Below are 26,426 nucleotides of genomic sequence, written 5' to 3' on the forward strand. Positions count from 1 at the left end.
TCACAGATGTAGCACTAAGCACCTTTCCTCAGGGAAATGATAACGTAAGAACGAGATTTTGATGCATTGATTCTCATAATCAACAAATCCAAGTTATTTTTATGAGTGAGGCGTTCCGGGAGATGTGAGGTCTAAGACATCCCTTTAGTAAAGAGGAAGTTTCTAAGAATTACATTTCATGAAATGCTCAGATAAAATTTTGTCTTTCATGGAACACACACAAAAAATCTTCCTTTTTAAGTTTATGGGAGTTGGAGCTTTCACTCTGTCCTCCCTCTTCGGATCTGGGCCACAAGCAAAATTGAGAGTGTTGGGGTGGAGTATCTGGGATGTCCTTTCTGGCTTTGAAATGGGTTCTTTCTGTCTCAGGTACAAAGTGAAACGCAGTAGGATCACATGATCATGAGCCACTAAGATGCTCTCTGCTCACCAGAGTACGGACCCCAGGCTGTGGGCAGCCCAGCCCCTTCCAGTCTGGATGCAGAGAATGACGAAACTGGGGTCCGCCATGATGGCCTGCCGCTCTTGCCCAATAGAAATATTTGCAGCAGATCCTCAAACAAGCTCATCTGTTTACCTTCTCCATTACCATACTGATATTTATGATGAAAACTTGCAGAATATATAATTTCAGAAGGCCATCTTATAGTACTGTTTGGGATAGACTAATGATGATCTTTTTTTTTTTTTATTTTAGAGAAAGTGGAGAGAGAGTGTGTGAGTAGGGCAAAGGGGCAAAGGGGAGGAGAGAGAGAGAGAGAGAGAGAGAGAGAATCCCAAGCAGGCTCCATGCTCAGCACAGAGCCCGATGTGGAGCTCGATCCCATGACCCTGGGATCATGACCTGAGCCGAAATCAAGAGTCAGATGCTCGACTGACTGAGCCACCAGGCGCCCCAGTGATCATATTTTTAAAAGTGTTTTCCCCCCAAAATGCATTTTTCTTCCTTCACTGCAATTTCCTGAAGCTGAAACCTGTTGTCTAGACTACAAACTACCTATAAGGATGTCTCTAACTGAATTTTAACCATCTGAATAGCAGTGTGTTGTGATGGGAGTCATTGAATGTGCTGGGTTATCTCATCCCCTGGCCTTCATGTTGTTATTAGCCAGTCAGTTCTTCATAAAAGAAGACAATCATTGCTCCCTTATGACCGTGCTTGCTCACTTCCAAAGCCACATTCTTTAGCCAAGCCAGTTGGAATGGAACGTTACTTTCCATGAAGTCCTACGAAAAGTAACAGATGTGTGTTTAATACGTAGTTAAAAGAGAAAATTGCTTTATTGGGGACCAGAAATATACAGCTTATTAGAGAAATATCCTCTCTTACCATCTGCAAGTTGATTTGTCAGTATCCGTATGTAAACATTTTAAATTCTTCCCTTTTTCCATTCAGTTGCCTTCTGTGAGTACCTCCTCAGACTCTGCAAAACTGTATGTGATGCTTTTTCTAGAAAAACTTTCAGGACTGCTTCTGAGTCAGAATGAATATTCAAAAAAAAAAAAAAAAACTGCAGGACTCAGGAAGAAAATCATAAAGGCCCACGAATGCTAGATGTATTCATGTCTTTAAAGTAAATTAAAATATTTAGATTAAGGAAAAAAAAAGTTAACCCAAGGTGATTACCTAGATCTTCCCCAATAAACACAATGAAATAAACTTCGTTTTAAATGACCCCGAATAGCATTGTTTCTTGTTTATAAGGTAGAAACATAAACCTATATGTTGGCGAAAGATTGAAAAAGGCGGCCCCGAATTCTGTTTGCATCTTATTTTCCATGTATCTTTTTGTCTTTATTTATCCATATTCAAAGTGTTTCGAAACTACACCGTGAAATTGTGACTTAAGTGTTTTACAGTCACTGTGTTGGTTCAGGTTCCTGACACTCTGCGTCTGTGATCATCTATTGCTAATACAGATGGATTTTGAGTTTGCAAAGAATCATTCTGCTTTTCAGAAGGTGAATAGCTGTATGATTAAGAGGGGCTCGGATGTCATGGTTTCTAACATGTGTCAGTGCAAAATATACAGTAAGAGACCACCTTCATTCTCTGCCGTCTTAATCATAGGACTTCATCGTTACATTGCCTGTTGAAAAGAGAAGAAAGTTAATTACATCATTCAGGGAAAGAAATCCTGAACATTATTTTGTTCTCATTTCCATATTAACTCAGTCCCGTTTCATTTTTTTGAGTTCTGGAAGATCAGGTGCCCAAGAATCACGCAAGAATTAACCGTAAACACACACACACACACACACACACACACACACACACACACACCCAAGTGGGGCAGGGTGGCCGCTAGACACGGGTTAGAAGTGGCAGGAACAGCATGCAGCGAGAGGGCAGAGTGGCCACCCAGGACACTTGTGGTTTATGGTTGGGTGGTTTGTTGCTTGCAATTGAATTGCCTTTGGCAAAACGACCTTCTAAGTGTCACATCGCTGACTTTTGCACTTGCCTGGCTTATTTTTGTCATCATCCTCTGTTTTTAGCTGATTCTACAGGAACTCACTCCCTCTACACGACGTACAAAGACTATGAAGTCATGTTCCACGTGTCCACCATGCTTCCCCACATGCCCAACAACAGACAGCAGGTAGGTCCGCCCTCCTCTTTCCAGATCTCGGGTCAGCCCACTGAGGGGCTTCATGTCGTGAGAATTTGCAAAGAATCACTTGCGGGGGCGGGGGGCGGATTCTTGAATGGCGTTAATAATCTTTGACTGTTTTATCATCGGGAAGTATTTGGCCTTTAAACCGGAGTATTTCTGCATAAGGTATATTGCACTTTTTCCTCATAAAACTTGGAAACTCTTCTGCACACACCTTTATTGCTCGCTAGACAAAATCTTAATGGAAACTCGTGTCGGCTGTGTTCGTTATAAGTGAGCGAGCTGGGTAAGTAACCTGAGCCCGGGTTTCTGCGTATGGGTGGATAACTTACTTACAGAAAATACTGAAAGGACGGATCTTAGAACTTATTGGTGACATGATTCCGTTTTAGTGATTTGATTGCATTTGGTTAAATCGGGAGTTGAAACAAAGTTTGGTTTCATGCTTAGGCAGTTTATTTCTGACGTCACGTAACCACACTCCTTTGCTGTAAATACATTGATGTACCAGGGACTGCATAGGAATTGCTCAGTAAGTATATGTTCAATGAATGAAACTTCACTGCAGCAGAGACGTTTTCTTCTTTTTTTTTTTTTTGAATGCTTGTAAAACACATGAAGGTAGTCAAAACACACATCTTGCACAGAAACCACTTGCACTGTCCCTATCACTAATTGCAAGAACCACCTTAGATCCGACAGCCGGGCCGAGAAGGCAGGCCCCTGATTTCAGCCCAGCACTTTGCAGCAGGGATGGCTCTCTTTGACTTTTCCTTCTCGTTGCTAGCTGGATTTTCTGGCCACTTGCCTCATGCTTCACCTCAATCCCTTGTCCTTCCTGAATGATCTGAAGTGTTTCCCAATAATCAGATTCCTTCCCACCACCATCAGAAGATCTTTCTTTCGATCACATATCTGTATGTGTTTTTTTTTTTTTTTTAATTTTTTTTTTCAACGTTTTTTTTATTTATTTTTGGGACAGAGAGAGACAGAGCATGAATGGGGGAGGGGCAGAGAGGGAGGGAGACACAGAATCGGAAACAGGCTCCAGGCTCTGAGCCATCAGCCCAGAGCCCGACGCGGGGCTCGAACTCACGGACCGTGAGATCGTGACCTGGCTGAAGTCGGACGCATAACCGACTGCGCCACCCAGGCGCCCCTGTATGTGTTTTTAAGAGACAAGAGTTACAATCCCTGGACCACACGTATGTATGTATCGATGTTTTAACCTAAAGGATTTCTAGCTCTCGAAAAAACAGTTATCTGGAATAATGCCACACGGATTCACTCGATATGAAGAAACTTAATTTAGAGCAGTGCAGTTGCCCGGCAGGTACTTGCGAACCATTCAGGAATTAAACTCCGTGTGAGTTGTTGCTCGGAAAACCGATAGGGCTTCTTCAGGCCAAGAAATCTGTCAGTACGTTAGCCAAAGTAGAGCCAATGCCTTTTGACCCCGGTCATCGACTGTTCAAACCACAAAGCCCTTCCAGCTCCCTAATTACTTGAGCCACCGGACTCCAAACTGGATTGGCCTTGTCATTTCCCATCTGGCAGCCTCTGGAATCTGAAGTCTGCTGGGCTTTGCTGTTTGTTAGCAGAACTCGAACCAGGCTTTCCCTGCCCCCTTTCTGTTGCGTGGTATTTGAAATCTGGGTTTATGAGTTCTCCGTACCTGACTTTTTCACTGAAACTATCCTTAAAGCCCTATACACACAGAAAAGTAGATGGAGGGATGGGGGTTGGGGAGTGGGGGACGGAGGGGGGCGCGTTTAAAGTTCCCAAACTGGAAATTAAAAAACAAACAAACAAACAAACCTGTAAATTAATGCTGCACATTACAGACTCTGTAGCTTAAAGACTTCTTTGAGCTTCCCCGTTACCTCTTTGAGTGTTTTTGTTGTTGCCGTTTTTATTTTTGTAACTTGAGTGAGAATCCATGACATCGGGTCATTATGCTGATGGTAGAAAACTGTAAAATTGTTTTGCTTTTTTAACTGTTCTTATTGTGTCTGGAATCCGTATGATCCTCAGTGTGGTCCACTGGGAAATCTGTGCACTAACCGCTGTGTGGGCAAGTATTCATAATCTAAAGGGGATGGTGAAGAGTGGAGGTAAGGGTCAGTGGACATATGCCGAATTCGCCACACCCAGCCACTTGCCTTGTGGCTTTGCGTGAGGTCTTAGCCTCTCGGGAAATTCGATAATTGTATAATGGGGACGTGGTTCAGATGGCAGGCGGTGGCTGCTTGGAGCACTGTGTCGAGAAGGATTCTGGGGGGCAGCACCTGGGCTCAGAGGGAAAGAACGTTGGATTTTAAATTTTGTTTAATGTTTTATTTATTTGTGAGAGCACGAGCAGGGAGGGGCAGAGAGAGGGGGGGAGACACAGAATCCAAAGCAGGCTCCAGGCTCCGAGCTGTCAGCACACAGCCCGATGCGGGGCTTGAACTCACAGACCATGAAACCACGACCTGAGCCGAAGTTGGATGCTTAACCGGCTGAGCCACCAGGTGCCCCAAGAACGTTGTGTTTTAGAGATATTTTCCACGGGTTTGGCAGTGGGGAGGTGGGGCGCGCATGATATTTGGACTAGATGGTACACAGCATTTCCCTCTTACTGTCAGATTTCTGTGACTCTAGGGTCCTCTTTGAGGCTTCCTGCTTCTAGGTGGAAAACAGCTTCAGCAGAAATAGGTGGTTGTTATGAGCAGGAATTCTGGGGCCACACTCTCTGGATTTGAATCCCAGCTCCTCGCTTTGGGACCTTGGGCAAAATTTTCTCTGCTGTAGTTTCCTTTACCCCTGAATACGGGGGCTTTGATCTCATTTCTTCACCGAGGTGTCCCTGTGCGCCCAGAAGCATACGCAGAACATGGTAAGCGGCCAGTAAATATTTGTTCGGTGAATGAATGAACCTTTCGTGGATGGTGACCGGAATTAGACAAGCTACTACATACAAAGCACTTCATAGTGCCCGGCACACTGTGTGTTCGATTAAGTTTTAGTTGACTGTTTTTCACCATTTATTAGATAATAAAGCACAATATTTTAAATGACTTAATTTGCATTCTATTTTCCTATTCCCAGGCGTAGGGATCTGTCATGAACACCTAAGGCCTGGAGTTGAGAAAGTAAGGGGCTAACTTACCAAGAGTCTCAGAAGATTATTTTCACTTTGGCATGTAGTATTTTGCTCATCCTGGGTTGTTACCAGAATATTCTGTCTGTAGATAAAAATGATGGCACCGTGTAGTCTTGGCACATGTACTTCCCAGATTTGTTCTGGGTTGTACCGGCTCCCTCCGCGTCCCCCACCCACCCACCCATGCCTCCAGATTATGTTAATTCCAGGGGTAGAAATGTCTGAAACGACCAGCTGGGCTCATGAGTGCAGTTTGAGGCCACAGAACCTAGCACTTAGCTGGCCTGTACATGAATTGTGCCTGGAACTTTGGCCTCATTAGCACCATGGTATTTGTGACTATTTAACTGGCCCAGACTCGTCCACATCAGATATAATTTCTTGTGTTTGTTCTTGTAATAAATCAAGCTGAACGCTGATTGCAAGACGCATTAAAAGTCTTTAGAGAGTTTACCCCTGTTGCAAAAGAGTTTGGTGTTTGGAATGCAGGACTCTTACAAAGAAAACCTAGCCAGCCCCAGGGAATGATAAGAAAGCCTGCTCTTGGAGTGGTTTCCTCTCTTCCCTGAAGACCCCTCCTTCTCTCTGGGTCAGTCTGGCACCCGGGTCTCTTTTCCCAGGGCTGACACCCCTGCGAGCTTCCCCGTCTGCTTGTCCTGTAGACAGATCCTGGGTCGGCTATCGTGGGATGTTATCAGTGGAAAGAAGCCCACGAATGAGTTTCAGTCCTCACTTTGGCAGACAGACCTTTTCTTCAGTCTAAGTACATAAAATGGAGGAAGGGAGCATGGTGCCTGGCACATCGTCAATTATTATTTTTTTAAATGCCCGCGTCAATGGTAAACTGCTCTGCTTGGAAGAGGTGTCCGAGCCCCTTGGATACCTAAGGAATAAGGCCAAGCTCCTAGGTCTCTGAGATTCCGTTTGAAGAATACTGGTGTTAGACTAGGGACGGACTTGACCTCGACAGAGGTCATGGAGACACAGCTTGTTAGGTTTGAGCCAGGCTGCAGCCCTTTCTCCATATAATTTGGATAAATGGCCGGCCTGCCTTAAGGGGTTTGTGCACGCACTTCTGTAAGTCCTAATTGGAACTGTTAAGGAACCGTTCACATGCAGGAGGAATCTACCTCATTAAGTGCTGTACGAACCGGTCCTGACTGCAGTTGGGTTCACGTATAAATCATAGTATGGAATCTTTTGGAAGAATAAAATGCCTATGCTGCATTCCACGATTAGATTCATCCCCAGGCCCTAAATAGCAATGTGTACTTACACCAGACAATAAGAACGATTGCTTACAATAGGGTTGGTAGGACCCAGTATCAGAAATAGTTGTGTCTTCGGGGCGCCTGGGTGGCTCAGTCGGTTAGGCGACCGACTGGCTCAGGTCGTGATCTCGCGGTTTGTGGGTTCGAGCCCCGCGTCGGGCTCTGTGCTGACAGCTCAGAGCCTGGAGCCTGTTTCGGATTCTGTGTCTCCCCCTCTCTCTACCCCTCCCCTGCTCACGCTCTGTGTCTCTCTGTCTCTCAATAGTAAATAAATGTTAAAAAAAATTTAAAAAAAAGAAATAGTTGTATCTTCATATTCCTCCCCTTATCTTCACTTTATTTTTTTTTAATTTTTTTAAATTGTTTTTTTTTAATGTTTATTTTTGAGACAAGAGAGACAGAGTATGAACGAGGGAGTGGCAGAGAAAGAGGGAGACACAGAATCTGAAACAGGCTCCGAGCCCTGAGCTGTCAGCACAGAGCCTGATGCAGGGCTCAAACCCACGGACTGTGAGATCATGACCTGAGCTGAAGTTGGACACTCAACCAACTGAGCCACTCAGGTGCCCCAACCTCTTATCTTCACTTTAAAAATCCACATTCTTGGTTAATTTTGTTTCTCTGTTTGCAGAATATTCCGCCTTGCTTGCTCAACTGGTTTGTCCATTTACTTTTCCTATTGGTAAAATTGTTTTATATAATGTTTTACAGTAAATAGTTTATGCAGTATTTTTATATCGGTTGTATAACGTGTATCAGTGATGAATTTTCAAAACTGTAGTTGAATTCGATACGATCTTGCTGATCTGAGATAAGAGTGGTTAGGTGCCCTGGTGTTCACTTTTTTGTGTGTGGGGAGCGGTGGGCAAGGCCCTCCGTCCCTGGATACAGATCTTTTGTATTTATGCGGTCATGTGCATAGGTTTCCTCCTCTTTCTTATTATACTACTGTTCTACATTCCTGTTTCTACTTTCCACAGGAAACTCTAGATGTCTCTTAAAAATCAAAACAAAATTCTAACCGCTGGTGTTGAGTCTTGAGTATAGAGTACGTGAGGGTGTATGTGCATGCATGTGTGTGTGGGGGTGTTGTGTGAACACATGCAAAATTAGGAAGGTGTCTGAAGCGGGAGAAGCTAGCCCTTCGTGTGAGGGGGAGAAACTTCCCACACAAGAGGGTAGCAAGTGTAAAGTCCCTGTGGCAGAAACAAGCTGGGTCGTTGGAGGGATGAGGTAGCTATCTGGGAGGGGAAAAGGGGTACGTGATAAGGTCAGAGAGTGGGAAGGACGGGGTCAAAGGACTCTTGGTCAACCCTGTTCCTAACGATGGGACATGAGATTCCAATCCAAGGACTCAGACCCAGAACTTGTGATTGGTTTTCACAGGGATACATGTCATTTTTTGCTCCGTTCTGGGCTCATCTCTTTGAATTTCAGAACGTAAACTGTAATCATTTAATGGTGCAGTTTTCTCTTTGAAATCATGCTGATTTTCACATCTTTGCTTCTTCAGACCGGAGTCTCTCTCTGGAGATCGGCCTTTTCCAGTTTGAAATTAAATTTTTCTCTGGGGCGCCTGGGTGGCGCAGTCGGTTAAGCGTCCGACTTCAGCCAGGTCACGATCTTGCGGTCCGTGAGTTCGAGCCCCGCGTCGGGCTCTGGGCTGATGGCTCAGAGCCTGGAGCCTGTTTCTGATTCTGTGTCTCCCTCTCTCTCTGCCCTTCCCCCGTTCATGCTCTGTCTCTCTCTGTCTCAAAAATAAAAATAAACGTTGAAAAAAAAAATTAAAAAAAAAAATTTTTTTTTCTCTTCACTAATTCTGACTCTCAGAGACTTCTGAACCACATCCCAATTGCATTTCTTTCATATTGTACAGCCTGCTTCTCACTCCCCTCCAGAATTAGGTGCAAAATGCTTCTTCTTACTATGCTTAAAAAAAAAAAAAATCAACAAACGAACCTGTTTGCACAGAGGCCAGTAGATCTGACTTAACTTTCTGCCACCTTTGACCAAGGTGTGGCTACTGGACCATTGTTTGCACTTGCTTTTAATTGTTGCCCCAAGTTAAAACCGGTCCTGTGAGGCCGTGAAGGCTGGCGATGGGATTGAGCATAAACCCTAAGGTTCCTATTTCTGCAGCATCTGGATGCTTTTTGCTCTGGAACTGGGCGAAGAGTCACATTTCACTCTAATTGTCCTGTTTCACTGCTTGAATGAAGCATTGGGCATTTCAGAGGACTGTGTGAATCTGTCTAACACAATATGTTTTTAATAAAAGATCTTTTTTTAATAAGTTTATTTTGAGAGAGAGAGCGAGCACAAGTGGGGGAGGGGCAGAGAGAGAGGGGATCCCAAACAGACTCCCGCACCATCAGTGCCGAGCCTGACGCGGGGCTCAAACCCACAAACCATGAGATCATGACCTGAGCCGAAACCGCGAGCCAGACGCTCAACTGACTGAGCCACCCAGGTGCCCCTATCTAACACAATATTTATTAACTCAGTCTTGCAGTCGAAGACACGAAGGCGGTCCTCTTGGCACTGAAAAGTGCTTCACACGTTCAAAGGAGCAGTTAGCGCTAGAAGGCATCGGTCCTGCATTCCTGAGACAAATCGTGCCGTAGGGGGTCTTGGTCACCTGTGGGTTTGCCTTCATATCTTGCTGGATTGCCACACTCTTGACCCTTCCCGTTCCGGACTCTGATCGCACAGAATTTCACTGACCAATGAGAAGACAAACAGAAGTAACAACTGAAGAAAACTGTTTTCCTTCATATAAGAAGTTTGAGAAATTACTTAAGGTTATTTAATGTTTGACAAGATCCTGGAAAACAGTGAATATTTGTTACCCTTCCAGATGTTCTATTTCTTTTAGCCTCTAAACAAATTCAAGCATCCTGTTAATGGGCAAGGTGTTATTTTATTTTATTTTATTTTATTCTCTTGCAAAGAGCTTCAGATTTTACTTTGCTGAGGATTCTCCTTTTTCCCCCACCCGGCCAAACAGTTTACTGTCTCACCAAGTACATTTTGCAACCGTGGTTAAATTAACCAGACTTTTACTTGTTTTTTTTTTTAATGTTTATTTATTTTTGAGAGCGAGAAACAGAGTGCGAGCAGAGGAGGGGCAGAGAGAGAGAGGGAGACACAGAATCCAAAGCAGGCTCCAGGCTCCGAGCTGTCAGCACAGAGCCCGACGCGGGGCTCGAACTCACAAACTGCGAGATCATGACCTCAGCCAAAGCCGGACGCTTAACCGACTGAGCTACCCAGGCGCCCCTTAACTAGACTTTGAAAACATTTTTGGCCCTGTTACAGAGCCAAAGAATGTGCTTAGGAAGGGACGTGTTGTCAAGGGAACCAGCCCTGAAGTTGGGCTTTCCGTGTTCCTGTGGTGTGAAGTGTAGAATTGGACCCAGTCTTCCCTTTGCTTGGACGGGAGTAGCTGTCCAGTTTGCTGTTGCTCCCGCAGCAGAGCGAGGAGGCACCGACTAATGAGTTCGTACCTGATTAATTTGAGAGGGCTGGCCAAGGTCAAATTCAACACAGCAGCCCCACAGGCAGGACGGGCTACAGAATTCACTGTGTGGCCTTGGCCATCGTGACCGCCATCTTTCTGTCAATCTGAGAACTCTTGTGTTTCAAGGATATCGAGTAAAGTATGGTGTGAGCTGGGGCGCCGGTGGCTCAGTCGGTTGAGCCACCCGACTCTCGGTTTCAGCTCTGGTCATGACTTCCCAGTATGTGAGTTTGAGCCCCATATTGGGCTCTGTGGAGCTCAGAGCCTGCTTGGGATTCTCTCTCTCTCCTTTTCTCTCTCTCTGCCCCTCCCCCAGTTTTCTCTCTCTCTCTCTCTCTCTAGATAAATGAATAAACTTAGAAAAAAAATTGTTTTAAAAGTATGGTGTCAGCTGTTGTGTGTCACATTCAGCCGATCTGGTGCGCACGATGTTAGGTATTTAAGATCATTTTTTTAATCGTTTCATTTGTACCTGATTTCCCTGTTTGTCCTATTATAGTACCTATGAATCCTGTATTTCAGTTATTGTGGAGATGAGGGAAGAACATCTTAAGCTAGTGCAATTTTCAGCTACTGATGTTTGGTTTAGAGAGTTCTCCTTCCTTCCATTTTCTTTTGCTTACATGAAACGCTTATTGTGGTTCTCGTCTATGTCCATCTGTAGTATGGGTCAATAACCACACACCGTGTAGGACCTAGTTTGCTACAGATTTTTTTCACTTGCGCCCAAAATGGCACCTTTGAACTTACTTTGCAAACATTTTTAAAACTACAGATGGTCCATTGGGTCTGTGTTAAAATATATTCGTGTATGTTTCAATACTTGACCCAGGCAGTAAGGTGGGCTTTTTTGTGCCTATGACTTCAGCCAGGCTGATTTAACTGGGAGTTTTCCAGCATGTGACTCGGTAATTTAACTGGCACGTAGAGAACTCGGGAAGAAGGAACATTTGAACGTCTCGTCCCCATGCTCCCAGACCTTTTATCGTGCTAAATCACAAGTCAGGGGCCCGACAATGCAACCCTTTTTTGTGTCTGGGCTTCAAAGGCTTTAAGAGTTGAACTTAATGCTCTTTACGGTGAGGTATGTTCTATAGGTGCCAAATAAATTTAAGAGCAAGCTCGTTGTCTTCATTATTGCTAGTACAGAGAGATTTACTACCTGAGATTATCTCATTCCCGCAGTGACATCACCAACTCCTATAAAGATTATTGTATCTATTAAAACTGAAGATCACAAACTTTGTGAGCACAGATGCTATGGTTTTACTTGCATAAACTTAGAGAGGGCTTTTGTGTATGGATTTATCGACATACATTCAAAGGTGTGATCCCAGTTTTATTGCAGTGTTATGTGGCTGTGATCGCTTATCTCTATCACCCATTTGTTCACTCAGCAAATGTGTACTGGGTGTCGGCTATGTCCCGGACAGGCCATTAGAAACTAGGAAATCAGAAGTCTATGAGACAGGTCTCCTGCCCTTCTGGACATTATGACCTGATGCACAAGTCAGTCAACAGCACAGACGATGGCAACTAATGTACTAGAAACTGGCCTGGGCATCAGACAGGGTGGCGTGCCAAGGTAGGCCTGTCAAGAAAGTTCCTTTCAGGTGAGGTGATACCTAACGAGAGCCCTAACTAAGTGAGTTGTCTAGGAGAAACTGGGGGTGGAAGGGAACGTTCTAGGCAAAAGGAACATCAAAAATGAAATTGCTGTTAAAATGTTACTGCTCTGGGGGCTCCTGGGTGACTCGTTTGGTTAAGTGTCAGACTCTTGGTTTCGGCTCAGATCATGATCTCACGGTTCATGGGTTCGAGCCCCACATAGGGCTCTGTGCCTACTTGGGACTCTCTCTCCTCCTCTCTCTCTCTTTTTCTCTCCGCCCCCTCTCCCCCCCCCCCACCTCCACTTACGTATTTTGTCTCTCTCTCTCTCAAAATAAATAAAGAGACTTAAAAACAATAGACTGTTACTGCTCTGGGGTTCCTTCTCTCCTGCGACGTTTGTAATTTATAAGATTATACCCCATTGCATTTTCCAGCCATTAATCTGGTAGAATTCTGTGTTTTCGAATTATATTTGAAAGGTTAGATTTCAGTTAATTAGTGTGAATATATTAGCCACCAAAATAATAGTGTTGCAGAAATGCATGTGGAGACACAGGCTAAGGCCCTAACACACCGGTGTAGGGCTTTTAGCAAATCATTACGCTCTCTTGGACTGTCTCCTTACTGTAAGTTGAAGAACTTAACATTAAAAAATCCCTGAAAGTTTCTGAGCTCTCACGTGCTATTATTTTAGGGTAGGAAAGATCCAAGGTGAAAAGGAGAGGGAACGCGAGTTGAGTTTTAAGGTAAAGGAATAACTTGGTTAGGCCTTTTTTTTTTTTTTTCCTAGACGTTCCAGACGCAGCCCATCTTGTTCTTCCTGTGTCATACTGAGGAGCGCTAGCTCCCAGAGAATGACTCTGGCTTTGCGAATCACTGCTTTGACACTGAAAGTTGAGGGGCGCCCAGGGGGCTCAGTCGGTTAAGCATCCGACTTCGGCTCAGGTCACGATCTCACTGTTCGTGGGCTCAAGCCCCGCGTCGGGCTCCGGTGCCGACAGCTCAGAGCCTGGAGCCTGCGTCGGATTCTGTGTCTCCCTCTCTGCCCCTCCCCCCTCGCACGCTGTCTCTCTCGCTCAAAAATAAACATTAAAAAAAATTTCGTTTTGATGGAAAGACGAGTGAGTTGTGTATTTCTACACATCGGGTTTTTACAGAAAACCGTGTTGGTAACCCTGTGTGTTCGCTTTCTTGACCGCAGCTTCTGAGGAAAAGGCATATCGGAAATGACATTGTGACCATTGTCTTCCAAGAACCCGGAGCACTTCCTTTTACTCCGCGAAGCATCCGGTCTCACTTTCAGCACGTCTTTGTCATAGTCAAAGTGCACAATCCGTGTACCGAAAACGTGTGTTACAGGTGAGTCTGCTATCCCTGATGCTTTATTCCACGGGGTCTATTTCAACAGAACACCTTCTCCTGAAATATCTTTGTTTTGCAATTATTATCTCTAACCCCATAATTATCCTTTTTCCTTTTTCTAATTATATTTCCACTGTCTTCACTCAGGTAGTTTCTGTAAGAAATAATTGCCTCTTTTCCTGCTTTGAAAAATGAAATGCCTGAGCGTTCAACGTTGTAGATTACACATTTCCTCAATTTCCCCTTAAAAACCGCATCCAGACCCTGCCGGAACCATAGCTTAATTAATCCCAGCCTCAGAGGTGGATGGCGTGGCCATTTCGGCTCTTTGCTAGCAGAAGTAGTTATTGCAGGGCTAAAACATTTCTTCCCCTCCGAGATCTTGGAAACACTCCCTCCCCCAGGGTGCCTGAGACCAGGAATTGGCGCTTGCTTTGGTGATTTCAAAGGGCCAGACGCGTGCAGCGCCCGGGTGGCTCAGATGGTTAGGCATCTGACTCTTGATTTTGGCTCAGGTCATGATCTCATGGCTTGTGAGTTCGAGCCCCATGTCAGGCTCTGCACTGACAGCACAGAGCCTGCTTTGGATTCTCTCTCTCTATCTGTCCCTCCCCTGCTTGTGCGCTCGCTCGCTCGCTCACTCTCTCTCTCTCTCTCTCTCTCAAAAATAAGTAAATAAACCTTAAAAAAAAAAAAAAAAGCCATACGTGTGCCTCAGAATCCCGAGCCTGTTTCTGACTATCCCTCCCCCGAAGACACGTGTACAAAGTAGTTACCGCTGGAAGATTTGGGGGTGTTGGTAAAAGAGTGGTTCTCTGACCTGAGTTTAGAACCCAGCCCCGCTGTTCGCGGTACTTTGTACGCACTGTTTTACCTTTAATTCCTTCCCTTAAAGTGGAGGATAATGGTACCTACATCCGCTTGTAGAAGAAGCAGAAATTATGCAGAATGCCACCGAGAGTTCCTGGCACTCCCCAAATTTCCCCTTTTCATCCTAAAACAGTAAGTGCTGGGCCGCTCGGCCGAGGGCAGGGTGCCTGTGTGTGTGCTGGCCCGGGGTGGGGAGACCCTGAAGACTGTGAAGGGTGCTCTCCTAAAGGTAGAGAAGATGGTCTGGGTGTTAGCTGTTGCCGGTACACGTCCCCACCCCACGCCCAGCCCAGAGGAGCACAAGAGTCCGTAAGCTGGTAGTTCTCAGCCCGAGTGGTGCCTCACGGTCAGCTTGTTAAGTGTGGAAATTCTCTGCCCCTACCGTGCAGTTTGCGAATCCCAGAGACCTGGGATTGACTTGAGCATTGGTGCGTCCCCCCACCCCCCCCACACACACCCCGGTGATTCTTACTCACATCCGAGAAAAATGATGTTTTTAAAAAAGCATAACCTCCGTTCTGTCTAGAGGATATGTTTAAAACCAATAATGTTGGTACAGACATGATAAATTGGATTATTCTTCTGAGATCTCACCCAATGAATGGTTATTATGAAGAATAACCTCAAAGGAACCTTCCTAATGGGTTGGAAACTTTTTTTTAAAATATTTGTTTATTATTTAGAGACAGAGAAAACATGAGCATGGGAGGGACAGAGAGAGGGGGAGACACAGAATCCAAAGCAGGCTCCAGGCTCCAAGCTGTCAGCACAGAGCCCGACGCGGGGCTCGAACCCACAAACCCACGACCTGAGCCGAAGTCAGACGCTTAACCGACTGAGCCACACAGGCGCCCCACATGGGTTGGAAACTTAAGCCTACAGCTTTATGGAATTTGGTGTTATCTTATTGGCTGCTCTTTTTAGGTCAAGTCAAGTATTTTGAATTACTTTCCATTTCGTTTATACTCACTTCATGAGATGGTGCACGAGCACCAAAAATCTTAAGGAACGGTAATGTCTATTTTCATGTGTTTCAGGTTTTCTGGTTTTAATAAAATAACAAATGAAGTAATAAAATGACCTGGGAGGGATGTTGAAGCCAGTCTGGGACTAGATGTAAATCTTTCCCGTAAGCAAAGTGGACTGCGTCCTGTTTTCTCTGACCAGGATAGCAGCGTGCAAATCATTCAAATCTGGAATCATTGATTTTTAAGAACCCACGTTGTTATCACTAAATTACCCTTTGCTCATGAGATTCAAATGTATAGTCAGTAGAGTACCTCAAATTCTGGAAAGTGCCTCATAAACATTCATACCCACCATGCTTAAAAACTTCAATGAGTATTCCTCAACAAGTCGGTAATAATCTTCTTGAATACTATAGTCACATCCATTCCATCACATTTTATGAAGCCACATTAACTCTTGTCACATGGAATAAGGTTACGACGCTCACATTTTCCAAAAACACCTTCTAGGGCCCTTTCGTTTATTATCTGGTCCTCAAAGCAGACCAGTGACAAGATAAATTCATTAAGAGAATTTCCAAGGAAATGACAAAATATAGTCCAGGTCAACTGTTTTCCGAATTGCCGCGTCTTAATCCACGGACGTGTCTCGAAGGAGACCGGATGGACCGCACAGATCTCAGGGAACCCCGGCGAGTACTGTTTTCCCTGAGGAGCTCTGTGCAGGTGTGAGTGACAGCGTGTCCTGGGTACCTGTGCTACCCCTTAGTGCAGACCGATCGTCTACAAGTGCGGTTGGGTTGACGTGCCCTGGATGACAAGCCCAGAAACCTAGAAGGGCATGCTTTCACCTTGGAGAGGCAGGTCTGGAGGCAACAGACTTGCCAGAAGTACTATTTGATAGTAACAATTTGCATAATAATAGCTATGCCTGCATTTTTTCCTTTAAACTTCACCATGGAGTTTTGAGAATGGCACAATTGAAACTCCACTTTGCAGATGAGGAAACTGGGGCGCCTGGGTGGCTCATTTGGTTGAGCGTCTGACTTCAGCTCAGGTCGTGATCTCGCAGTTCCTGAGTTCGAGCCCCGCCTCGGGCTCTGTGCCGACAGCTCAGAGCCTGGAGCCTGCTTCAGATTCTGTGTCTCCCTCTCTCTCTGCCCCTCTCCTACTCCCTCGCTCAGTCTCTCAATAAATAAATACACAGACGTACATTACAGATGAGGGAACTGAGGCACTGAGGGGATTACATCACTAGCTCAGAGCCTCTCAGAAAACAGTGGAGCTGGAATCCCACACAGGGCACAGAGCCTGCTCTCCACCACTTTGCTTTCCTAAAACCCTTCAACTTGCCTATTCGGGAATGCTCATCTTTATATTGTTCTTCCGGGGGAGGGGTCTTACATTTAGATTCGCTATCAAGGTACTTGGGGAAAAGAAGAAATTCTGAAACACGGTCTTGTTTCAACCCATTGGCAATTATCTAAATCTGGCAAAGGGATATTCCCCCGACGCCAACTGTGTCTGAAAGAACCAAGGATTGTATAAACTTCTATAACCAGCTATCTCTCATTGATCTCCGTCCCATAATATCGTAGTACTCCTAGAATCTCCAGACCTAAATTCTGGCTGCCTTTGGTTCTTGGATTTCAGTTGATCAGGCACCATACATTGTAGGGGGAAGGTCCACCTAGATATTCGGGTCAATAATTTGGGACAGAAAGAATTGCCCTTTTACCTCTGTCTACTGCGATGCCTCCCTCTGTCTACTGCGGAGCCCCTAGCTTCTAGACTAGCGAAAGCTTTTTCGGAACATATTTAGATATAAAAAGTTGTCCCCGATGCTTTGGCTCACGTGCACGTCAGCTGCAGTCAGAGTAGCTGGAGATCCATCGCGCCAAGTGCAAAAAGTAATTCTGCAAGGTGTCAAATGAGATTGGGCCTCCTCAGCCTTCTGTGGGTAAAATTCTTCCAGAAGTCTATGCTCATTACCAGAAGGAAAAAAAACAGATCTATGAGAGGTGATCACGTGAGCTTATTGGGATGGCAGATCCCAGTGGCAGATAGGCCATGTGGGCTCACTGACGTGGAGGGAAGAAGCAACGAGGTGTGGTTACCCTCGCCACAAGTCTAGACGGGTAGCTTTGTGACCGCTCTCTGGGAGTTAAAACGTGAGGACAAATGAATTTCCTGCTCAGTCTAGAATGTCCACTCTAGGCATCGTAGCAGAGGGGAGACGAGCCAAGTATGAGGTTGGTCCCAAAGACACTTCAGCCTCTACGGCATTTTTAGGGCCTTCCTGTGGGGACACGAGTCAAGTCTGCCCCATCACCATCTGGTTTGGTGCATATGCTGCCATCTGTGAATGAATTTGGTGCCTCTGTCCCAAGGGAGTGAGTCCTCCCCTCCCCTCTCACACCAGCTCCGGCCCCAGGCACACTGCCTTCCACCGCGCTGCCCAACCCCCCGGAAGTGACTCTCCCTCCTGAAGAGTGAAAGCAAAGGTGAGCGATGTGGAGACTGATCTGTTTAGAGTCTAGCCAACCACTTTCCAGAGGAGGAGCTCCCACCTGACAGTTTGGACAGAATTAGCTAATTCCTTAGTTCGCCACGTTCAGGGTTTTCTACAGTGATAAAGATGGAGTATGGATTGTTCCCTTTGCTCACCCCACCACAGAAGGTATCCGCCCGGGCAGATGTGGGATTAGTACCACTCCTCGGATGGCAGTGGCTGCCCACTAACCCGGGCACAGATGTCATGGAATTCATTCATTCACCCACTCAGTGCTTCATTTGTTCAGTATCGTTAATTCACTCTGCATAGTTGATCTTATTCCAAAAAGGATTTGAGACAGCTATAGCTTCTGCCTGAGGTAGGCGAGCCTTGTTGGTTTTGACCTATTGTAGAGCATTGTCACCCTACATTTGATCTTTCCGGTCCCTGGAAACTCAAAATTTTACTCCCATAACACTTTTATTGAGATTTTCAAAACGTGACCAAGTGAGCACTTCCTTAAAAAATGGGACATTTAAGGATTCTGACTCTGTAGGGGCACCTGGGTGGCTCAGTCGGTGAAGCATCCGACGTCGGCTCAGGTCATGATCTCACGGCTTGTGAGTTCAAGCCCCGCGTCGGGCTCTGTGCTGACAGCTCGGAGCCTGGAGCCTGCTTCGGATTCTGTGTCTCCCTCTCTCTCTGCCTCTCCCCTGTTCACGTTCTGTCTCTCCCTCTCTCTCAAAAAATAAACATTAAAATTTTTTTTTTCTTAAAGAACTCTGACTCTGTAAAGTGGGATCATTGTGTCCAGTACCAGTGAGATCCCGAGCAGCCACCTGGGGCTAATAACCTCACTTCCACTGAAAGCGTTGCTCTCTTTCTCCATGATGACCAGCTGCAGAGTTAGAGTACCAGCCTGGTGCCATCTGAAATTCTGGGTTTCCCTTCCCACTGATTGGTCCATTACCCCCTATCTAAGTCCACTGGGGCGGCCATGACAAAGTACCCACACAGAGGGTGGTTTAAACAACAGACGTTTGTTTCTCACAGTTCTGAGTCTGGAAGTCCAAGATCAAGGTGTTGGCAGGTGTAGCTTTTCCTGAGACCTCTCCTTGGCTTGCAGATGGCCACCTTCCTATTGGGTCCTCCTATGGTCTTTCCTCTATGAACATGTGTCCCTAGTGTCTCTCTATGTGTCCAAAACCTCTTTAAAAGGATACCGGTTAGATTGGATTGGGCCCTAATGACCTCATTTTGACTTAATCATGTCTTTATGACCCTATCCATAAATAAGATCACATTCCAAGTTACTTGGGTTCAAGACTTAAGTGTAAAATTTTGAGGAGACACAATTCAGCCCATAACACTCCCCCCATCCCACCCCCATCGGGATACCTGACTGGCTCAGTCAGAAGAGCATGTAACTCTTGATCTCGTGCTTGTGAGTTTGAGCCCCACATTGGGTGTAGACATTGCTAAAATAAATGAATAAACTGAAGAAAAAAAAAACCCATCTACCAAGTTTGAAAAACAAAAACTAGGTATCCAGAAATTACATAACAAAAAGCTACCCAAAAAATGGTGTAAGTTGAGAGTATGGGTATATATCACATTTCTGAAGGTAAGTACGATGGTATTATAGCTCATCTTGTTTCTTTTTTTTCTTTCTCAGTGTTGGGGTGTCTAGATCAAAAGACGTACCACCATTTGGCCCACCAATTCCCAAAGGAGTTACTTTCCCAAAGTCAGCAGTATTCCGGGACTTCCTTTTAGCCAAAGTAATCAACGCAGAAAATGCAGCCCATAAGTCGGAAAAGTTTCGAGCTATGGCCACTCGAACAAGGCAAGAGTACTTGAAGGATCTGGCGGAGAACTTTGTCACGACCGCCACTGTGGACACCTCTGTGAAATTCAGCTTCATTACACTGGGTGCAAAGAAAAAGGAGAAAGTGAAGCCAAGGAAGGATGCCCACCTGTTCAGCGTCGGAGCAATCATGTGGCACGTAATAGCTCGGGACTTTGGCCAGTCTGCTGACATTGAATGCCTTCTTGGGATTTCCAACGAATTCATAATGTTGATTGAAAAGGATTCCAAGAACGTTGTATTTAACTGTTCCTGCAGGGATGTCATTGGGTGGACCTCTGGATTAATGAGTATCAAAGTATTTTACGAAAGAGGGGAATGTATCCTTCTGTCCTCAGTGGATAACTGTGCTGAAGACGTGAGGGAAATCGTCCAGCGATTAGGAGTAAGTACAGATCGTGTATTTCCACCATCCTGAGGGCTTTCAGTCCCAGATTCATGATGGCGTCCGCTGTGGAAATTCCACCGCAGTTGTGGCCCCTCAGGAATGAATTACCATCTTGTGTGGCTACAGAGCTTGATTTCCAATTCCATGTCTTTTGAGCGGTTGCTGAATTCATGGGTGCTGGAGAAGCGCCCATTACAGACGAATTGGAAAGGAAAAGTTAAACCGGCTTCCGAAAGGGAACACCGGGATGTATTTTTTAGTATCTGAAGGCACAGATATGGAGAATTGTCCAGATGTTACGTGTGTCTGTGGAGACTGACGGGACAGTACCCTCCCAGAGGGGGATTAATGGGCACTCAGTTGCTGTTGACCCTATGAATGAGTAACTCCTTTTTGCAGCTTCAATTCTGTGCATGTTGATACAGCAGGTATTTTCATTTAGTCTGCCTGATTAAATACATTATTAATCGCCAGCCACAGTTTCTTGAGGAGGAGGTTTTATAGAATTACCCATTAAGTTAGACTTAAAAAAAAATTTGCAGGAACAGGCCTCCGTGTGTCCAGCAGCATATTGGGTGCATGTGCACAAACACAGACATGATGTGGGGACGATCAAGTCTGTGATGGGTTTATGTGGTCTGGAGTCCCAGGACACATTGTACTTTTGGTAATAGCATAAATACTTCTTTTTAGGAGATCCAGAGTTATCATCACCTGTGCTCCCGAAAACAACGACACAAACAAACACCACCTGTCGCCCCCCCCCCCCAAAAGTGCGCCGCAAATTATATTGCCCTCCTGGGTACATGGCTAGGAAGCCACCATTTTCCTATGATAATTGAGCCCCTGTAAGTTTATAAAGGACTGCAAACAAACGATCCTTTATCCCTTGCAGATGTTAAGAAGCAAGGGACAGAAGGGATAAAAAGGTAGCAAAAAGCAAAAGTAGGGCAGGCAGCAGGTGGTTGGAGGGAAAAAAAGCAGAAGAGACACGTAGGACTCAGGAAGAGCTTGACTGTTCAGTCTTCAGGCTGACACACGATGTTATATTTCAACTGACGACTGCATTAGTATTTGAAAGAAGGCAGAGTATGTGTCATACCTATGTAGACTTTTGGTAGGAGAGCCTAGCTGAACCAAGGTTGAAAGAGGAGCGGAGGAAAATTTTACTCAGGTTGTGCGTGCGACAAGAGTACTTTCCCAACAGTTTTCAACGAGTTCAGCTCGGAACTTTGGAAGCTCCGGTCTTTCAAAGTTTCACCGAGACTGGCAGTCCCTTGCCCCAAGGACTTTGCCCTGAGCCCCAAGCCGTCACATGTGTCGGTGGGAAGTTGATTGGCAGCGCGCGCACCTGTGATGGTAACCATGGAAACCGCCAACACAGCGGCCAGACACAGAAGCAGCCCCGTCCCACGGCTGCACTTAACACTCTTATTAAGTAGGAATCTGTGCATTCAGAGCGCGTCTCATGGAAATGGCGCATTTATTAAACGGCAGCTTCATACGTTGGCCCAGTGCTTTGGGGGAGACAGGCCTGATGCCCCCTGACTTTAAATGTGCCGCGGATGAGGGATGCCGTGGTCCTCAAATGACATTTAACGAGCCTGTGTTTTCCTTTCGGTGCCGGTGAGTTGTTCTCGGTTATCACTTTTGAGGGTGGCATTAGGTGATTGCCGGCGCTTTAGTGCACCGTGTGGGATGCAGACCACCCTGCTTCCAGGTTCCTTTTTGGGATCCTGCTGCAGACGCACGCTTTGGGGCGCGCAGGCTGCCACTGCTTGGCCCCTAGCCAACGGAAGTTGCCCTTGGCCCCCAAAAGAAGGAGAGGTGGCCTGGAGGCACAGAAGGTCTCTGCTGCCTGCAGGAGCGCCCATCCTCCACTCTGCCCTTGTCAGCAGACGCCCAGGAGCCTGGCGGGCCTGCCCCCGCGTGAGCTAAACGGTGCTCCCCCCCCAGGCGAGCGGAGGCAATCTGTCCCTACGAGAGGGCTTCCCGGAGGACAGAGCCGGTGCACAGGGAGAGCAAGCACAGAGAGACTTGCCCTCCAGATGCTAGCTTGGTAGGGGGTTGGGCCGGTTTTTAAGTTGAATGAAATTGTCTAATAGCTCGTCATGTTTCACGGGCGATACTCGTCACAGTTTTGACAGAGTCCCTTTTTCCATTGCTACCGCCCGTCTGGAATCGCGGGGTTTATACGCTTAAGAGCCAAGTCGGTTGACCCAAGGAAGGGGAGGAGGGAGTTATCAGAGCCCGTCGGAAGCTCACGGGCTCCAGGTCAGTGGCTTCTAAGTCAATGCAGGACACCCGTTTCAAGAGTATATTTGCCTTGGAAGAATGAAGCCGTAGTTTTACTTTTGTGATTTTTCCCTGCATCTGATGCCACGGGTAATTCTGGTGAACTCGGGAAGGTGACGTCCTTACCGGGACAGCTGGAGGGAAGGGCTGGGAGGGTTATGTGCACGCCTCTACCCTGGGCTCCTCAGCGGTGTCTCTCACGGTCTCCTTCCCCCGCAGATAGTGACAAGAGGCTGCGAGACTGTGGAAATGACCCTGAGGAGGAACGGGCTGGGCCAGCTTGGCTTCCACGTGAATTTCGAAGGAATCGTTGCCGACGTGGAACCTTTCGGCTTTGCCTGGAAGGCTGGCCTTCGCCAGGGGAGCCGCCTCGTGGAGATCTGCAAGGTGGCCGTGGCCACTCTGACCCACGAGCAGATGATTGACCTACTCCGGACTTCTGTGACCGTGAAGGTGGTCATCATCCAGCCCCACGATGACGGCTCACCCCGGAGGTAAGGCACGGGAGGCGCTAAGCAGCACTCGCCCCTCCTTGGCCGCTGTGGCAGGTGCTGTCCTAGCTGCTCCCGCGGGGTCCTCAGAAGATGTAGGCACGTGCATCTTCAACCAGAGTTGTTTGGACATCAGCCATTAGAGCAATTTAAAAAAGAGCTTTAAAAAAGTAATTAGCGTGTAATAAATGATAACTTCCAATTTTCTAAGCAATTTACAGGGACATTGACCAGGTAAAAGCTGAGTGAGATATTACAGACTAAGGGGCACAGCCCCTGCTTGATTCACCTGGACCACGAGACCCAACAGGAAATATTCTTTATCACGGCTCAACCTTTTAGCAAGTTAAATACATTGCACTGCTAGAATTCCTTTCCGGAACGCGAAGCTAGTGATTATTAACAGGGTATGTAAGAGATCAGTGCCTGTATGTCTGAAGGGACAGTGGAATCTCAGACATACTGTGCGAAGTGACTAGTCCATTCTAGTTGAGCTGGTACGGGACATTCCCATAAGCTGTCACGAGAAACCTATGCGCAGGAGCTCGGGTGGATGGTGGGGAGGAGGAACAGAATGGAATTAGGAAGTGATTCTGTTCCTTTGTTAATAGAAAATAACCATGCTCAACATCAGGAAAATATTAGGCCCAAAGGGAAAGAATGCTAATTAAGAACAAGCCATCCATCTGGCTGTGGCCCACCGTGTGCCTTCTCTCTCCGGCTTAGAAGGAGCTCCCGCAGGCTGCCTTCCAAGCTCTCGCTTTTGAGAGACAAGGCATGCTCGGAATCCATGCCTTCGCTGTGTGTTCTTGGGTCACGCACCTGCTCTCTGTGAGCCTCGTTTAATACCTGTAAGATGGAGATTATAATATTGCCTACCTCCTACTGCTCTCACGAAGATTACGTAAGAATGACACACGTAAAGCACTTAACACCTTCCGGCATACTCAGAACCCCCACACGTTTTAGGTAAAATTAAAAAAAATAAATAAATAAAACTTTAGGATATTCACATGAGTGTTTTTATGCTCTAAAAGACAGTGTTGTCATCCCAAGAGAGCAAGATGACTGTACCCCCTTCTGGACATATTTCCGTGGTAACCGAGGTCATTCCTGGTACCTTCTCTGTCCTCTAAACCAGCGCTGTCCTGTCTCCGTCTCCGCGATGATAAGGTTCTATATCTGCACTGCCCAAAACAGCAGCCGCTAGCCACATGCAGTTGTCACACACTGGAACCGCGGTCAGTGCCACCGAGGAGGTGAATTCTGCATTTCAGTTAAGGTTTACTTAGCCACACGTGGCTACTCTTCATTGGCTACCCCAACTCGAAACCGTGACCTTTTTTAGAAAACAGACCAGAGGTATATATACCACCTTCTTCCTCCCTGAGGAATTTTGCAAACATCTGTTGCTGTTAGATTTCTTACCACTTGCTGCCTGCCTGACTTTCTGTGGCCTTATTTCTTATGTCTGCCCGGTAGGTTTACAAAATAAAGGTTTAACGAGTTGAAATCCTTCTAGAAAATAGCAGCCGCGTGTCACGGGAAATATCCGAGGCACTCCTTGTTGCCTTGCCAGACTCTGTCCTGTTCAGTCCGTTTGCTTTCCAAGAATCCCACGAAGCACACGTGGTGGTATGAATGCAAAGGAATCAAAGACAGACTATTTTTATTAACAACGAAACTTGGAGGGGTCACTGGGTGGCTCATTGGTTTGAGCATCTGACCCTTGATTTTGGCTCAGTCCCTCATCGAGCTCAGCACTGGCAGCACAGATCCTGCTTGGGATTCTCTCTCTCCCCCTCTCTGCCCTTTGCTAGCTCGCACTGTCTCTCTCAAAATGAATAGACTATTAAAAATATATCTTAAAAAAACGAGACTTGAAAATAACAGAAGGCGAAGCCTTTAGACCTTTGAAGTCACCGTATTGTGTAAGTGACGTGTTTTAAAATAAATTTTAAGCCAGGTTACCAGAAATATTCCCATATGGTAAGATGTCTTTCTTCCTCTGGTGGAAATACAGATTTATAAATCTGGTGAGACTCTTAGAGGTTGAGTACTGCTATGGAATTAGACAAAAGGGTTACCATGTTTTCTCTCTTTGAATTAAAAAACAAAATTTCTCGTCTGTTTATAATTCTAGCCTACTGTTTTTCAGTAAGATACTCTTTAGGCTTACAAGAGATCTGGTTAATAACGATGTTAACATTATTAAGTTTGGTATTCAGAACATACGATTTGGAAGAACAGAATTTCCTAGGAAATACTGAATGGTTTTTCAGCTAAAACAAACAAACAAAAACTTACCATTTAAAAGTTCTGGCTGTTAGTTTTCCATCCAAGGACGATGAGTTATCTCTGCCTTGGTCTGCACGGAAATGAATTCTTTCTTTGTTTTAAATGCAAATGTGCCTATTGAAGCTATTCAAGATTCGAGATTTTGCCTTAGTGTCCTCAGAGTCTCATTAATGTCATTCCCTGAAGATACAGATTTCTCTCCTGATTAATCTGGGATAACTGTCTTCTGCATTTTTACCTTTTCCAGGAGCAGAATTAGCTGTGTGCCTGGTAGTGACACTTTCCCTGCCCCCACCCGCATTCCTTCAAGTCATGAAGGTTTAAAGCCTCGCATGTATCATTTAAAATTCCTTCAGTTCAGTCTTCCAATTTTGTGGGCATTTGAATCTGTAAATTTTTAGATCCGTATTTTTGTCAGTTTGGGGTTCGTGTTCCGCCTGGGACTGTCTGGGGGTCCTGATAAAACCACTTGGCTGTCGTCAGGCAGCTTCACGTGACAGGAAGCAGCCCTTGCAATAACAGTCCTTTGCTTCAGACCGCAGCGCAAGTGTGAAACGTCATTTGAAATTGCATCCGTGCTCTAGCAAGCTTAGCCTCTGCGTTACTAGATTTTTTTTTTAGCCTCCGCATTACTAGATTTTTTTTTGAAGGAACAGTAGGAGAGGGGCCCTTAAAAGGGGAAGTGGGCAGCACTTCGACTCATTTAAAAAATTAAACTACAAACCTTTTAATGTTTATTTATTATTGAGAGACAGAGAGACAGAGCATGAGCAGGGGAGGGGCAGAGAGAGGAGACACAGAATCCGAAGCAGGCTCCAGGCTCTGAGCTGTCAGCACAGAGCCCGACGCGGGGCTCGGACTCACAAACCGTGAGATCATGACCTGAGCCGAAGTGGGATGCTTAACCGACTGAGCCACCCAGGTGCCCCAAAACTACAAACCCTTTAAATGAAACATTGCATAGTGCCATGTCTCCTTAACAAAATATACAAAGATCTGCCTCAGGCTAAAACTACACGTGTGATTTGTGGCATGGGCAGTTACCATCGGTTTTCCCACACAGTGTTCTGAGTGCTTGTCAGGGAGAGGGCAAAAAAAGAGATGTTCATATGTGTGCGTGTGTGTGCGCGCGCGTGTGTGTGTGTGTGTGTGTGTGTGTGTGTGTGTCTTTAACGTAAGAGCCATAGGACGACAAAATAACCAAACCAATGAATGGCAAGATATTTCG

At 45.9% G+C, this 26,426-nt stretch overlaps 1 protein-coding gene across 6 annotated transcripts in view; it reads left to right on the plus strand.

The window, feature by feature from the left end:
* The window catches only part of SIPA1L2 (signal induced proliferation associated 1 like 2), a 225,605-nt gene that overhangs the window by 145,957 nt on the left and 53,222 nt on the right, over positions 1 to 26,426 (plus strand). For all 6 annotated transcript variants that reach the window (XM_040464906.1, XM_040464904.1, XM_040464907.1 and 3 more), the window contains exons 7-10: positions 2,500 to 2,603; positions 13,367 to 13,524; positions 19,535 to 20,111; positions 22,629 to 22,903. In XM_040464906.1, coding sequence (XP_040320840.1) covers positions 2,500 to 2,603; positions 13,367 to 13,524; positions 19,535 to 20,111; positions 22,629 to 22,903 — 1,114 coding nt within the window. The remainder of the gene's footprint in view (positions 1 to 2,499; positions 2,604 to 13,366; positions 13,525 to 19,534; positions 20,112 to 22,628; positions 22,904 to 26,426) is intronic.

This window comes from Herpailurus yagouaroundi, unplaced genomic scaffold (assembly GCF_014898765.1).
Source record: "Herpailurus yagouaroundi ecotype Mexico unplaced genomic scaffold, PumYag 530, whole genome shotgun sequence".
Taxonomy (NCBI): domain Eukaryota; kingdom Metazoa; phylum Chordata; class Mammalia; order Carnivora; family Felidae; genus Herpailurus; species Herpailurus yagouaroundi.